This window comes from Salarias fasciatus, chromosome 13, assembly GCF_902148845.1.
Source record: "Salarias fasciatus chromosome 13, fSalaFa1.1, whole genome shotgun sequence".
In the NCBI taxonomy this organism is placed as follows: domain Eukaryota; kingdom Metazoa; phylum Chordata; class Actinopteri; order Blenniiformes; family Blenniidae; genus Salarias; species Salarias fasciatus.
The window spans coordinates 10,565,348-10,581,656 of record NC_043757.1 but is presented as its reverse complement, the minus strand read 5'-3'; the positions used below and the strand labels follow the sequence as shown (position 1 = coordinate 10,581,656).

Below are 16,309 nucleotides of genomic sequence, written 5' to 3'. Positions count from 1 at the left end.
CCTCCACTGGTGCACACACTATCACCAACATGCAAAAACAGGCTTCCTTGATAAAGGTTTTCCAGGTATGCTGTCGATTGCAGAAATTGTTTATGGTTTCCTTTCGCGTGTGCAAATCTCCTTTTGGCAGCTTCAGAGCAGGAAAAGCCTGAAGACCCCTCTGCTCACTGAAGCTCCCTCAAGGGACACCGAGAAGCCACTGAAGTAGCACCAGTGGAACCACTGAAGTCTCCGAGAGGCGTGCAATGAATTAGAGGAATATACTTGGTCTACGCTTAATCTCTTGATGGTTAACTGGGTGTTGACACCTAAGAAACACTGCTTTCAGCCAACAGGAAAGCCATGTACCTTATTCTCAAAACAGGAAGATGAACGTCGCTTTAAATGTTTTTCAGCGTGTTTCTGTGCACAGGCAGAGGGAAGTATGTACGGTTTATGTCAATCACATGAACCGCCTCCATTGTCTTGTGACACTTGTTTTGATGTTCGTCTAGACTACACGTGAAAACATGAGTGGTACACATTGGTAGAAATGTAGTTCTTGTTGGTATAAATAGCAAACGTAAGAATACAGGAATAGCTCCAGACAGAGGACCTCAGCCTCCGCCCATCAAGATTTCCGTCTCCTCTCATAAAACTCAAAGCTAAGTTTGTTTTATCATTTTCTCTTCTCAATGCCAGTCTCCCTCTGGTGTGCACCATCCTAGAGGCACACAAGTGGAACAGCCTTGTTCTGTCTGCGATGGCTCCCTAGACAGCTAGTGCAGCGCGTCCTTGTGTAGTAATAGTCTTGGAGACCAGCCATTTGAAAGGAACAATGCTTTTCAGAGACTAGACACAAGGCTTTAAAGTTTAAGAGCTCCTCTTTATTATACAAACTACTAACAGGGCAATTTAAAAGCAATGTACAGAATAAACATGCATCCACTGCATTCATGTTCCAATACAAGCATTCTGCAGTATAAAAATGAACAATTGCACTCGAGTTAACACATACCCCGCACTTTTAAGTGCACACACACACACACACACACACACACACACACACACACACACACACACATGCAAACGAAACACTGGAAAATACAAATAATAAACAGTTTCTTTACAAAAAATGAAGGAAACAGTCATACGTTACACCCTGACCTACACACCTGCTGCGCATATCACTCTGGAGATCACTTACACTGAGAACCTGCCTCATGCATTTTACTTCTGCCTGAAAGAAATGCAAACCCATTTGTGGTTTGACAACATCACACGACTACTCTTAACACAACAGTCATTTACATTTACCTCTGCTTTGTTTGTTTTTGTTAAGGCTCAATCCACTGTGACACGACTGGTGTTTGTTTAACATTTCAAAACCTTTGCTTTCTTATCAGTCTCATTGCACACGCAAAACAGGAATTAATACTTTTAAATACACATAACCACAGTGAAACCCAGAGAAAAAAAATGTGCACTTAACAGCATTGTGGTGGCAGTGATCGGTTTTTCCTGGTTTTATATTATGTATCCGTAAGGCTACATTCATAATACAATGTTTTTACACTTTATTATCAATATGTACATAAGCACAACCATCAGCAAGATACATAGTTGTTGCAGTTTTTTAGCACTTTGCGCTTATATTTAAGGCCACAGTAAAGTGCAGCATTTCTGACAGTAGAGGAAGAAATATTTCGAGCTGACAGTAATCGAGGTAGCAAAAAGATATGAAGGAAAAAAAAACAGTCAAGACCAAAAACAAGACTTCAGTGGAACAAAGTAATGCCATGAAACAAATTACTGCCAGCCTGTTTAAAAATAATAGGGCTTCTCTGGTGAGCGCACACCTCAGGATGGACCACTAATTACACTCTGAGGGATGTGAGGAGAGTATCAGTTGCCAATCTGCCATGATTGTCACAAAAATATGTGTTCTTCACATTGAAGACTGTGTCTTTGAGAAAATATGTATGGATGCATTTAATCTTACACATTTCTCTTGTTGCTCTGCTTTCCACCACATGCAGATTGTATCAGTGACAGTATTTGGACAGAATACAGGTTTTTCTGCTTTATGACTTTCAGATTTCATAACAGATTCGCCAAACCAAACCAAACGAGCACAAGTTTGTACCAACTTTGGTGTCGATCAAGCCTCACTGTCAACCACTAATGCCAGCAGTGTGGGCTCATGTGTAGAATCATACAGCGACGCTATATGTTCAAGGAGCCCTCTAATGCATTTGGAAGGAACAGCGAACACCAGCCGAGCCGCTGCCGGAATCCAAAGTGGTCAAAAGCAAAAGTCTGCTTCTGGCCTCCAGCTGTTGTTGCAGGTGGACATAGTTTTGGAATCAAGAATGCCGTCGTTTCCCCCCCCTGCGGTCCAGACAGTTTGCAGGCCACAGTCCCGGGAGTGGTTATTGTGAAACAGACATTGCTCTGGAGGCAGAGAGTACAGGAAAAGAATTGCAGGACCGTTTCCTGATCAGCAGAAAGAGCGATGAAAGGAGGTTCACTCCCCTTTAAATCTGCAGAAAGTCTGGAGACTCGGGGATGGTGTCTGAAACAGAACAAAACGTGTCACGTCAGTGAGAATATATAAACCAACGGCACATTTCACATCTCTGTGCTGATATGTGAAAAATAGACACGAAAGTGGTTGAACATTTAAAATTACACTTCCTGTCCGAAATGTCACAGATGTTGTCTAAAGTGTAATGACAGCAGTTCTTTCTCCAAACCGCCTACAACAGAAAAAGGTCCATTTCAATGGAAACCTATGAAAAGCAGAAGAGTCCGAGTTGCTGGATGCTGAAGATAACGAGGAAGTGCAGCTCATTTAATTCCGCTAAGCTGAATGTCAGCTGACTGGAATTTAACAAGCTGAAAAACATGAAGAAGAAAAAAAAAGAAGTGAAGATTTGATCCACATTGCACGAAACCTATGGCAGTAAACAATCCTGCATATTTGTATATAAGATCTGTGGACCACTGAAGGAAATGAACCGAGGCCGAGAAAATCTGCTTTGAGAAATATAAAAAAAAATGTGATGCTGAGGCATTTTTTTTGCAAGAGCATTGTGGTGGCTGTGACTCAGTCGGTAGACTGAGGATGACTCAACCCCTCATCTCACCCTGTCAGTATGTTGAACCTCACATTGCAGCTGTTTCCATTAGTAAACTGGTAAAAGAGAGCAGCAGTACAAAGTGAGTTAAAACTGCTTAAACAGTGAAAAGGGGGCTTTTGAGGGGAAACACTGGTTTCATTTGAGATTGCATCAAGCAGAACGTAATAACAGTTTTCTGCCAATTTCATCAGACATTTGAGATATTTTGTTTATGTAAAGTCAAAGTATAACTTCTCAACTGACCAGCAGGATGGCCAAATTCTACCTTTATATCTTTAGACTGTTTAAGGTCTCAGAAATACCATATCCGATGGTATCAGTGGGCCATTCTTTACTCTTTCCATCCAAGACTGTGCTCAGTATGTCTGGAATGTCGGTACAGGTGCCTCAGGAATCGGTAGAAAAACACGACGGACTGAACCCCTTCGCCGTGGCTAATGTCCAAGTGTTATTTCAAGTTCACTCAGAGAAAAAGACCGAAGGGGCCCATTAGTGCTAAATGAGTGTGCTGATGGGTGGAGAAAGACTTGCAAATAAGATGACAACAAGTCAGATGATGACAGTGTAAGGAGGTGTTTTCAGCTATGTGTGTGTGTGTGGGGGCATTAAACACCCAATGTCTTCGTAATGTCAGACTCAACCCAGCTGTTCTGAGTGTGAGCATGCAATTTTTCACTGGAATGTGAAACACATTCCACCAATGCCGCCGACTAACTCAGGAAGTGTATAAAGTCAGGGTCTTTCTTCGATTGCACCAGAGTATTTAACCATTGTGAGAGTGCATTTTAAAACACCATTTCCAAAACTACATTATTCTGTAATACGCCTCTTCTCCGCTAAAGTACATTTTTACATACATTGAGTGAAATGAAAGTGGAGAAAGTCAGAGGTATTTCTTCAGAGGAGATCGTGCAGTCACTGTGAAAAGAAGCCCACTTAGCCATGTAAATGAGTCTTTCGGGAAGTGAGAAATCTCACATTGTTGTGTAAGTGCTACGGTTTTAGCCAGTCGGAGGTCCATCGCGTCAGTTTCTGCCTTGGTCGTAAGTTTTTGTTGCAATGTTTCTGAGTGTCCTCTTTTGTGGATGCCCTACCTTCTGACGGGAAGAACACGTCACCGTGTGCAGGAGGGGAAAGCGGAGTTCCAGGCTCGGACAACAGGTGGCGGCCTGTCTCAGATGACTGTCTCGTCATGATCTGAGAAACAGTGCGGGTCTTTGTATGTGGCGATCCTCCCAGAAACACGGGGTTCTCATGGCCGATAGCCTCACTGAAGACACAGACCAAGAAAAAAAAAAGAGAAGTGTTTTGATCAGTGACATGACCCAATAACCTCTTGCAAAACTCCTTCATTGCTCAAGACATTAAGAGGCTATGTTGCTTTTGCAGTGAAGGCATTTACACTTGGTGTGTTGTTCTGCAGTAATGAACATTGAGCATTGTACCAAAATGATAGCCATGAGACTGTGTGCATGCAGCCTCAAAGTCAGAATTTTTGCATTGATTATTTAAGATTACTTTTGGAAGAAAAAAAAGGTGCAGCAACCTTGTAACTGAAAAGTTTTTCAAATGTGGAAGGATGCCCGACCCACCCCACCACCTCTTCTACAAGTGATGCAGCTACTAGTTGTCTACTAGAAATGTGTTTCCCTGAAATAATCGATATCCTCCGCATATTTGTTTCGATCATTATTTATTCTGAAAATTTAAAAGCAGTGCCCTGGAGGTCTCTGACCCACACTTTGAAATGCACTCATTCTATTCCTTAAAGAAGACATTTTATTAGAAATGTTTACGATCATTGTAGAACATCTTTGTGAGGCAGCAGCTGTGTGTTTGAAGCCGAGAAATCAGCTACAGGACAAGACTGTGGGAAAACATACCTGTCCATCCTCACCAGCTCTTGTGCACCTGGGAGAGGGGAAACAGGAAATGGGCCATTGTGAGCAAAATGAAACACAGCGGAACCCTACAGATAGAGTGTGAATGTATTTCCTACTGTATGAAGTACTGTTAATGCACCTCAGTGACAGGAAGCATTTGTGAGAACAAACACTATGGGAACCCCAGGGTGATAGATTTAGATTTGACCCTTAGCATGGACATGGAAATGGGATCACTGTCTGTGTGTGCGGGCTCGTTTGTGTGTATCAGCGGTACGTACGTCTGCTCGACTGGGCAGTCTGCCTCTGTTTGTACACAAGCACCAGAATAAGAGGCAGGGAGACCACAGCCAAGAGGCAGGCAGCTATGGCCAAGACCACTGGCACGGAGTCTGGGGAAGTAACCAAGAGACTGTGAGTTAAATAAACAGAATAACTGGCCTGTCATCCATTGGCTATGAATGCTAAAATGAGATTTCATACCATCAGTGGGTGTGGGATCCAGCACAGTGCAGTTCTGAGTTCCATTTCTCCCTGCAAAAGATAATTAACACTGTTGAATTGTTCACCACAATGTTTAGGCAAAAACTTTAAAGATCTCAATCAGACCACATGATGAAGACGAAACCACGGCCTACTTTCAAACTTGCAGAAGACTTGAGTAAGTTACTGCACATTCACACCAATACATGAATAGTTCTTACGTGCTGTAACATGAAGAATAATATGGCTGTGGGGCTTCTGCAGAATCTCAACATGTTGATGTCCCCCAACAGTGTCGAGGAGCATACAGCAGTAACGCCCCTGGTCAGCGCGGGTCACATTCTGCAGGACTATCCATAAATTGTGGTCTCCATGACCAAAGTGCAATCCCGGCGGCAAGGTGTGGTTGCTGCGGTGATGGATGTTGCGTGGGCCAGTGGATCCCGAGCAGTGCTTTTCAGAGTGAGGTGTGAAAAGCCAGATGGGTCTCAGAACATCGGTAGGGTGCTTAGCTGCACCCCTCTGGTTACACACCAGTTTGGCAGTGGCTCCCTCCGGGCAAGAGTAGAGCTGGTGGGGTGAAGAAACGGTCAGCGTGGATGTCTCCCCTTCGGAAAAAGACAGAAAAAACATAATCAGACAATGTTGGTAGAACATGCAGGTTCTTACTTGTCGACTTCCTGTCATACTTCCATCCATCCGTCCTGCTTGGGGTTACACAGACTGGAGCCAATTCCAACTGAGTTGAAGCAAAGATAAAGTATACAGCGAATATTGAAATTACCTTTTGATGAATATATTTAAATGTAGGCCAGTGAGGACAATACAGGCACATGATGATGTGTTATGAAAACTTTTCACATTCTTTTGTTCAAGAAAGTGTGGTTTCTCATCGCATCCATCCATCTTATTTACCCACTTTGTTCAGGTTAAGTACACAACAGAGTGCAGTCTAAAGGCAGGGTTCACCCTGAACAAGACGCCAGTCCCTCCCAGAACCAACAGAGACGCCACAACCACACACACACCAACTAAACCTTGTGGTAGTTACAGCCATGTGCCTTAAGGTTCCTGTTTGGCACCATGTGCTGTATCACAAATATTTACAGTGCCAGGAGTAATTGTAAAACAACCGACTTCAGCACGGTTTCAGATCCAACTCGCAATAATTGCCTCGCCCTGTTTTTTTGTGCCTTTGGGTCAGCACAGTTTATTTCTGTCTATTCAAAGTGTGGTTAGAAATAGGACTAAAATAACTATACTAGCCTCCTGTGGGAGTTAAATTGCCTGTTTCTCTCAGTTAGCTACAGAAATATATAGACGAAATCATTTGACATCTTGCTGTTAAGCCATGCACAGTGCAGTTATCATACGAATCTTCTGTTTGATCACTTTCTGCAACACTGCAGACGCTACAAGTTATTGTTGCCCATTAAATACGCTGAAATGTTACTTTGTTCCCTGAAGACTGTACAGTGGCACAAATTATCTGTATGTACCTCTCTTTCTGCAATCAGGAAGACAACCAGACAGCTGTCAGATGTTCCTTTACATATCGCATGTCTTTCTCACTCTCGCATCTCACAGAAAAACCACATCCTGCTCTCAATTCTCCTCTGCAGTATTGACATGCATGAATACATTTACTCTTTTAGTGCTTATTACATTGCAATAAAACCATAAAATAAACATTTCTGTTGTGTACATAGTGTGAAGCCTCTCTTTAAATCATACCCCACTTAAAAAAACTGACAATGCAGCTATGAAACGCGCCCACGCAAAGAAATACTTCAGTATATATATATATATATGCAGCCTGCTCAGCAACTTATCTACACTGTTTCTCTGGCTTTGCGTAGTTAAATAGATCATTACCACTCTTTGTAACAGATTGTGCTGTGGTTTTAGTATCCAAGAATGCTTTGTTGTGCAAAAAGAACAGGAAGGTTGTGCGTATGCATGTGAATTACAAGTATGCAGGGGGGGTGGACTGCGGTGAAAATGAACTGTGCCTGCATGTGCATACAGTATGCCGCGGCCCAGCAAATCATAGGTCGTGCATTAGCGGAGGGGGTGGTCAGAGCGAGAATTTAAGGAGTGGACTTCCTTCCTGAGCCATCCTGAACACTCCTCCACCCAAACCATTCTGTCTGGCCCCTCTCTCTTTAAAGGTGAAAGGTTTCTCACGGCTTTGAGCTGAAAATCTCACCAGTTGCACCTCTGCTGGCTCCTTATTAGGATGGCTTACTGCAGCAAAATGATTTCAGTGGTTATTACTGACCTCTAGTTACTGTACAAATCAATCAAAATTAACTAAATGTCGACAAAAGATTTCAACATGATCACTTCATGGCGATGTTTCTGCACACGTCTTTTTTTCAGACTGAAACCAGTTCCCAAAAATCATTTACAGTGTGAATTAATCTATTTGATTCATTGATTATTCACACTGTCTAAAACATTATGAAGCTGTAAAAAAGAAAAAAAATACACCATCAGTATTTCCCACAGTAATGTAATTTTGTCTTTTATAGTTCACTGCCTCAAAATCTTAACTTCACATAAATTCAAGGCTACAAAGGGAAGTAAAATTGTTGATCTGAGAGCACAAAGATCATCAAATCTTGTATTTAGAAGGAAAAGGGAAGGAGAAGAGCAGCAAACAACCACAACCCAGCCTTTGTAAGAAAAATTAAATTACTTTTGGAACCTTGGTGCATTTAATGTATCAACTGCTTCTCATTATTTTACTATAATCTCTCTGATCAGACCTGTCCATCAGTTGAAGTGAATTTTATCTTGTTTTAGATGAATATGGTCTATTTTGCAGATCCTATTTAGGGGGGTCATTGCAGCCAGTCGCTGCAACTTTCACTCCCATGCTCAAAGTCAAGACTTATGAGATTTACATCCCATCTTCTTTCCCACTCAGTCCAGGTGAAGAAGTTGACACTGCTGTTCTCTGAAATGTCCACTCGCTCTTCTTGGGCGACCTCAATCCATTCACAGACCATCTCTCCACTGAGTCCTGGGCTGACCTCAGGACCTCTGGCACTGGTTATATTGTATAATAGCTGCAAGTTTTTAACTGAACTATGAATTTTTCTGGACAAGCACCATTGAAAATATTTATTTAGATTTTTTTTTTCATATTCTAGTTGTGTGTGCAATGATGCATAGGTTTTCTCCAAGTAGTTTCTGGCAGTATGTCCAAGATGCGGCCTGAAGACATAGGCAGCTGAGATCGACACAGCGCACAGCGACTCTGACTTACTTGCAGTGTTTTAGAAGATGCACGGTGTAATTAAATCCAAAAGTGTATTTTATCTTGAACCATGTGAGGAATGTCAAAATCTGCTTCAAAAACAATTGACAACCTTTTTTTTTTTTTCAATAGTCAGCTGGTCAATTGTCTAATGATGTGAAAGAAGTCACACATTGAACTGGAGGATGCATGGAGGTTTAGATGACCCCACAATATGAGTGTAGCTTCTTGTATCCATCAGCAGCCACTCATCTGGCTGCTGCTGTTGAGCAGATGCACCGTGTGGGAGCCTCTTGGGCCGGTGACAACTATAATGAGGAAGCACACAAATTGCCTGAGAGTAAATGTCAATATCAGTTCCAAGTGGCGGCTGGGTAGGATACGCAGCTCTTTGATTAGCTGGGTATACAGTGAGAGCGTGTTGCACACTCTGAGACACACATGCTGAACTTGTCTCCACAGGCCATTGTGAGCTGGGAAAAGCGATAGGAAGAGCAGGAAGGGTGATTAAAGTGAAACTGTGATCCACGGTTTTTCCTGCCTACACGGTGAGACAATAGGGAAGAAGGCCATCTCCTCTCCAGTTTCACCTTCGCCCCACCCTTCTTTTCCACTTCAGGTTACTCTCTCTTGTCCCGTCTGCATTTGATAAGAATTATGATAGAGGGGAGAAGTGGGAGATTATTTACTTAAAGGTTGAATATTTGGCAACCTTCCACCTAATAAACAAAACTGCACACGAGATGTAGGTTGAGTATATCTTACTGACAAGACCGGGCTTTTCCTGTTTACCGGTGTCGCACTACCTGAGCTTTCTTGATGTGGTTGGAAACTGTAAAAGAACCTGTAGACGGCAAGCTTGGCTTTTGTCTTGAACAAACAGGATTTTTTTTTTTTTTTTTTTTTTTTTTGTCTTGTGCATGCACCACACATCTGTGTTTTGGCTGTATTATAGAGCTACATTTCCCATTCTGATCTCCGTTCTCAGGATCCCAATAACCCCCGAGGGCCCAGAAACAGGCCCTCCATTGTTTTAAGCCTTGGATGCCACCTGTTTAGGGCATGTTGCCACTGATAGTTTGCTTTCATTCAGCCATGCAGTGTGTGGCTGTGTGAATTAATTAAACATCGACTCATTTATGTTTAGTTTTCTCCAAGTTGTGCCAAAGCACATCAGGCCACCTCCCCCGCCGAGCATAGACTGCTGGTAAAACTTGTTTTCTTTCACTTGCACTACCTGTGCACATGCATGTGCCACCTTGCAACAACTCACTCTTTTCACAACTGTTGTAATGGTAAAGACTGCCAACCCACAAGAGGAGGTTCACCTGTCCTCACACTGGAGTTTCAGCTGAAGCTTCAGAAAACCGATGCATCTTTTCAGCAACAGGAAGTGTTCAACTGTGGTATTCAGTCGTCGTGATCCCTAAAGGAAGCGGTGAAGAGTTGCACTGCAGGTCATCATGTTCAGAACTTGGTGTCATTGGTTAGAGCAATTAGTAAAATCTACATTATTGCGATAACTCAAGCTTAGTATGTTCACACTGTACAGCCACAGCAACAGTCTTCCTGTTCCCCATAGCCTCACTTCCCGCAACAGACTGACAAATGCGTGGAGTTGTGAAATGACTGTTTTGTAAGCCTACTTACAACACGATTGCATTATTGTTCCTGAATTTACTAAAGTAGTGATACAGCTGAGAAATTGGTGTGAAAGTGTAAATGCCTTTTCATCTAAAGTCATTTTCACTTTTTCACTGCTTTTCACATCAATATTAGACATTTGATTCAGTCTCACTGTGTCACAGGTTTTGTTACCAAGACAGACTCAAGGCTGTTGTTAGGTGTAGGTCAGTGCTGAATCCTTGTGCTGTTCAGAAACTCACCAGCATGAAGGCCGCTGACTCTGGTGAAGTTCATACATCAGAGTCACAACAGTAGTTGTGTTTTATCTGCTAACGTCATTCAGTCCATGACTTCACAATGTTTGCACAAAAGCACATTTCTCATCAATAAGGTTGACCAGAGAAACTTTTACCTCACTAAAGACAAACTGATATGAGACATGGTATCAAAGCAAGCAGGAAGAAAAGTGACCTTCCACATCCTGGACACAACATTTGGCATTTTTCTGGACTGGGCCATTGTGCCCCAGAGACCAAATTGCTTATCTAAACTTGAGAGGAAAAGAGCCTCTGATTATTGCTCTGATTTTCTCCGGTCCTATTTTGTGCAGTGGAAGCCCATTACTGGCAGTGGCACAAACAGCTGTTTTCATCATACGCTGAAAGGAAGGAAACTCCCCAACAAAGACATCCTAACCGTGCTGAAAGAACGGCACCCAGAGTCCAAATGATCTTAAAACTGTTATGATTTTTCAGTGGAGGCCCTGTTAAATGACACACAGCTCAAAGTGGTTCATTTAAACTCAAATTGAAACTGTTTTCACGTGAGAAATGGGCTGAATCATAAAGACTTGGGTGTCATTTGTTTTTGTGTTTTCTGTATGGGGTTGTTGGTGTTTCATTGTGCGTGCATATCACAGTTAGGTCTTCTCTCTGAGTGTTTTGTACAGTGGGGTTGCACTGGTGGCACTGAAAATTATTTCCAACAAAATACAAATTGCAAATTAATAAAAGGTGTGTGGCAAATGCCTTATACTTGTCCCTATCTCAGGGGTGTCAAACACGTGGCTTGCCGGCCTAACCTGGCCTTTTTCTTTAGAAAACGCATTTGGAGAATACAAATCGCAAGATTATGAGGGATGCACAAATGTATATTTACACCAAACTAAGAAAATCCTTTAGAATTGTTAATATTCATAAGTTAACGTTATTTCACTTGTTGGTCCTCTTAAGATTACCTTGGACTGTTAAATGGCCAGTTAACTCAGTTATAAACTCTACATGTGCTTTAAAATGATACATTAATAAATACTTTGGCCTACACATAATAATCTGAGTCACAGGGATTGCTTTCAGAATATCAGATGACATCTTAACATATTTTAAATAACAGATGTTTTAGTTCAAAATGCATCAGCCTGAAGGCAAACATTACACATAGGCTTCACACCTATTGCCTCAGTTTATCTCAAGTAGTCTAATCCCAGCTGAAAGCTGATAACCTCAGAGTTTGAGCCAACAGCTGCTTCTCTTCTCTCCTCTGGAGTCAGTTGCTCAACTTAAAGCAATTCCAGAATCCTTTTGGGAATCAAAACAAAAAAAAAAAAAAAGGAAAGCTTAGAAAGATAACCCATGGAAGTAAAACTTGGTAAAAGAGTAAAAGATTACATCCCCAAACACAGACATTTTTACATTATATATTAGAAATGTTTTCCTGTTCTGCTTTTAAATGATCACTAAATGCCTCCCTTCATTACATGGTCCAAATGTTGACCACAGGCTGGAGTCGCCTCTCTCTCTCTCTCTCTCTCTCTCTCTCTCTCTCTCTCTCTCTCTCTCTCTCTCTCTCTCTCTCTCTCTCTCCCTCTCCCTCTCCCTCTCCCTCTCCCTCTCCCTCCATGCGTCAACAGCCGCGCGCTTGGTTTGAGTTTACGGTGGATTTACACTTCACCGCGTCCCACGGGGAGGGACTGACAAACAGCTTCGTGCCAGATGTTTGGCCTCAAAACAAAAACAGCAACAAGACAAAACCTGGAAAGTTTCAAAATGTCTTAACCCGCTTTTTTGTTTTCCTTCTTTCTTTCTGGCACATTAGTGCGTGCACGCGCGTTAATGAGGCGCTCCAGCTGTTTCCGAAAAACAAACACATGATTATCGTTATATTCCTAACAAGGAAATATTACAGGAATACGATAAACAGTTTCGATTCATACTGTATTAAGGCTCTTATAGCTGTTTTTGAGGAACCCAAATACGTTTAAAGTACTTTAAAGTTAGCGCACGTGAGCCAAGTTAGTCTTTTTTCACGCGCGTTTTCTTTTTTTTTTTTTTCTTTTTTTTTTTCCAATGAGTGGAATGAGTCCAGGTAGAAATCAGTGCTTTAAATCAGTGGTTTGGTCACTCAAACGTGACTGACAAGTTCACACACGCTCGATGGCCACATGGGCCAGTAAAACAGGACTGATGGGCTTTTTTTAAACACTTACCTCCAGCTGTGGAAAACAGAAGGTAGAAAAAGCAAAACACACGCGTCCTTCCCAAAATCCGACGAGTTAATTTCCATTCCATGGCTGTCTGGATGCACGAGAAAAGTAAAGTTAAACTAAAAACTATCAGAACCGACTTTTTCCCCCCAACCTACTTAATACCAAAACACAACACAAAGAAAGGACAGCTTCTCCTCTTAATCTCTAACTGGACTTGAGCCCTCTGAGCTGTAATGCTCACAAGCAATGTGATACAAGTCAAACTCGCTCCTCCCCCGCTGTCACTCTCCGTCTGCCCCCTCTCCCTCAATTGTGCCCCACCCCTCCAAGCAGAAACTACGTTCCGTCTGGAAACTGCCACTGCTGGAAGGAAAGAGTCACAAATACTCACATGATTGTAAGAAAGGGATATTTTTAGGTGCTTTGAGGAGTGTTTCTCGAATAGAATGGAAATAGAAAAGCTTTATTAATCACTTATAGAAAGTCTTTAAAGCATCCGCACAGAATAATAAATTACAAACAATATATCCACTCAGGAAATAGCTTTGGAAATAAAATGTAGGTTTACTTGGAGGAGTTGAGTGGAGCTTTTCAGTTTAAAGCTTGCATGTTCTTGTGCATGTGTTCCCCCCGAAAACATACTGTTGAGGCTACTAAGTGAGCCTGAATTGTCTGTTTAGGTGTGAATGATAGTTTGTGTTACAGAAAGTAGTGATGGACTGAAGACCTGTGCAGTGTGTACACAGTGCACTGCAACCCTGAATTTGATACAGCAGTAAAAAAAAAAAAAAAAAAAAGGTCAATAGATTAAATGTGCGGTTAATGTGTAAACCATTGTTGGCCTGAGAAATGTGCTTTGAATGCCAACATATACAAGTAAAATGGGTCAGCAGCCAGCTCCTGACAATGAAACTCATTGCTGTGAGAAAGTTACTATAACTATAAGTAGTTTTTGAGGAGATTGACTTTATTTTGGTATTTTTAAGTAACTGTATTTGTAACTGAGTACAATTTAAGCAATGTAAAACTAGTTCCACTTGAGTAACTTAACTGCTTTGAGTTACTAACCTCTGAAACCTCTAAATAAAGCACAACTGGTTTCTGTGCCCGTGTATACAAATATACCAGCATACACTACGAGGAACTTGAGACTAAATGTGGAAGGACTTTGCAGACAGTGATGGCTTTTTCTTTTTTAATGATAACCTAGAGAAATCCTGTGCTTGAGATTTTCAGGGTTGGAGACATAATCTCTGGAAAAACTTGCAATACACTGAATCCAACATTTCCCATAAGGCCACTCCCTAGGTGGGAAGCACACTCCCTACTTAGTTTGGTGAATTTTCAAGTAGAGTCAACCCAAACAAGTAAAATGTTTTTGTATTCATGAGAGGACTACAGTAATATTTCAACATATGTTTGATGGAATTTATCAAACATTTTCAATGCTAGAATAGACTGGAAGTATTGAAGTTCACTACACGACTACAAAAACAACAAATTCCATTTCCAAAATAAATGCAATTAACATTCCATAACCATAAATTCTAAGAAATTATTCATTTTTAGGAACATGTAATACATTTCTAATCTAAAAAGCACATTTGTATAGGTATGACCTAGATGTGTTTTCTTTTTACGGTAGTTTTGACAATAATGGCTCCTTTAACCACTGAAGCCTGAGGATGCAAACCAGATTGTCAGTCTTTTTAACTGCCATGATGGAGGGATCTGGCAGGTCAGACGGGTTTTACCTGACCTGAACTTTGGTTCTAATTCTCTGTTCCAATCCATGTAAATTTAATACAGAGTCAGAAAAAGTTTATTAAAATATTTCTTTCTTTTTTTAAATTTTCAAACTGAAATGCAAACTAAGGTTGTTGTTCTGGATGTTAGAGAGCTTTTTTGGTTTAATGGTATTAATATTTAAGCAGTAAGCTACATCTAAAAGAGAATTCGATCAGTTTACCACCCAGTCAATCAATCAATCAATCACCAAACCAATCGTCTTTGTTTTTAACACAGACCTCCACCACCATCTTCGTCCGCATCGTGGATGAGAATGACAACGCCCCGGAGTTCCCAGAGGAGGAGTATGTCACGGTGCTGAGTGAGGGACCAGAGACGGTGGGGGCCACCATCGCAACAGTAACGGCCATCGACCCAGACGAGGGTCTGAACGGCACCTTGCGCTACGCCATCGCTCACGGCAATCTGATCCAGACCTTTCACATCAACAGCATCACGGTGAGACGTGAAAACGGTTGTACCATAGAGATACAATCGAAAACCCTACTGTTTATCTTATCTGTGTGGTGTTTCTTTGTAGGGGAGGATTACAGCAGTAAAGGAGCTGGATTTTGAGATCAGCAATGGACACTATGCACTGGTTGTTACAGCCACAGACCAGTGTCCACAGCCGGCTCTCCGTCTGACGTCAAGCACAACAGTAATGAACTCATTGTTGCTCTTAATATTTACTGGAATTAATGCAAAAACACCAATGTAGGATAAATATTGACATCAGTCTATGTCTGAACTGAAATTTATTTATAAAGCACTTTAAAAACAACCACCACTGTGACAAAGGTATGTATAAATAGCCAAACCCTAAAAGTAGAACATGTCTGCAATGAAACAGTAGAAGTACAATTAAAGCTAGAAAATGGCAACACCAAAAACAGGTGTCTCAAATTGGGTTAAAAGCCAAGGAGTAAAAATGAGTCTTGAGATTAGTTTTAAAAATAGACAGTGAAGGAACTTGTCCGATTCACAGTGGAAGCTCGTTCCATAATTTAGGGGAAAAGTTCTGTCCCCTCTGAGCCTCCGTTTGGACCTGGGTACCTCCAGGAGCAGCTGATCAGATGACCTGAGGCGTGGGCAAGAGTGTTGGGGTAAAGCAGCTCAGAGAAGCAAGGCAGGGTGAGACCATTCAAAGATTTAAAAACTAATAAATGAACTCCAAAATGCACAAGTAGCTAGTGGAGGGAAGCCAGAACAGGAGCAATGAGTTCCCTTTTGGCGTACTCCAGCTGGTAGCTGGGCTGCAGCGTTCTGACGTTCTAGAGACCTGCGTGCGAAGACTGGCTGACTGTAACATAAAGCACATTACAGTAATCCAGAAGAGATGTAATAAAAGCGTGAATCACTGTTTCAAAATGCTGATATGCAAGAATGGGATCCACCTTTTCCAACTTCCCAAGTAGAAAACCACTGCACTTATCTATGGGTGTTATTTAATGTCACTGTCCATTATAAAACTCAGGTTTAAAACTGTTGACTTTGCACATGGAGCCAAGGAGCGGAAGTTAACATAAAACTTAAAAATTTCAATGCCATCCAGGCTTTAATGCCACTGAGCAAAGAAACAGAGGTGCAAATGAGAAGGTCTCTTTCTTCCTAATGGGATGTATATCATTATCGCCCGCCTAACAGTGAAGGGAGA

General features: G+C 41.7%; 2 protein-coding genes across 2 annotated transcripts in view; one reads left to right on the top strand and one right to left on the bottom strand.

The window, feature by feature from the left end:
* Positions 1-16,309, top strand: part of cdh23 (cadherin-related 23) — a 202,490-nt gene that overhangs the window by 168,757 nt on the left and 17,424 nt on the right. The window contains exons 38-39 of the mRNA XM_030105917.1: positions 14,890-15,111; positions 15,194-15,313. Coding sequence (XP_029961777.1) covers positions 14,890-15,111; positions 15,194-15,313 — 342 coding nt within the window. The remainder of the gene's footprint in view (positions 1-14,889; positions 15,112-15,193; positions 15,314-16,309) is intronic.
* Positions 845-13,078, bottom strand: vsir (V-set immunoregulatory receptor). Its single transcript, XM_030105920.1, has 7 exons — positions 12,865-13,078; positions 5,710-6,096; positions 5,489-5,539; positions 5,287-5,397; positions 5,006-5,033; positions 4,217-4,392; positions 845-2,554 (listed from the first exon to the last, which is right to left on the bottom strand). Exons 1-7 carry the CDS (start codon positions 12,944-12,946, stop codon positions 2,517-2,519), a joined length of 873 nt encoding a protein of 290 aa, XP_029961780.1. The 5' UTR covers positions 12,947-13,078; the 3' UTR covers positions 845-2,516.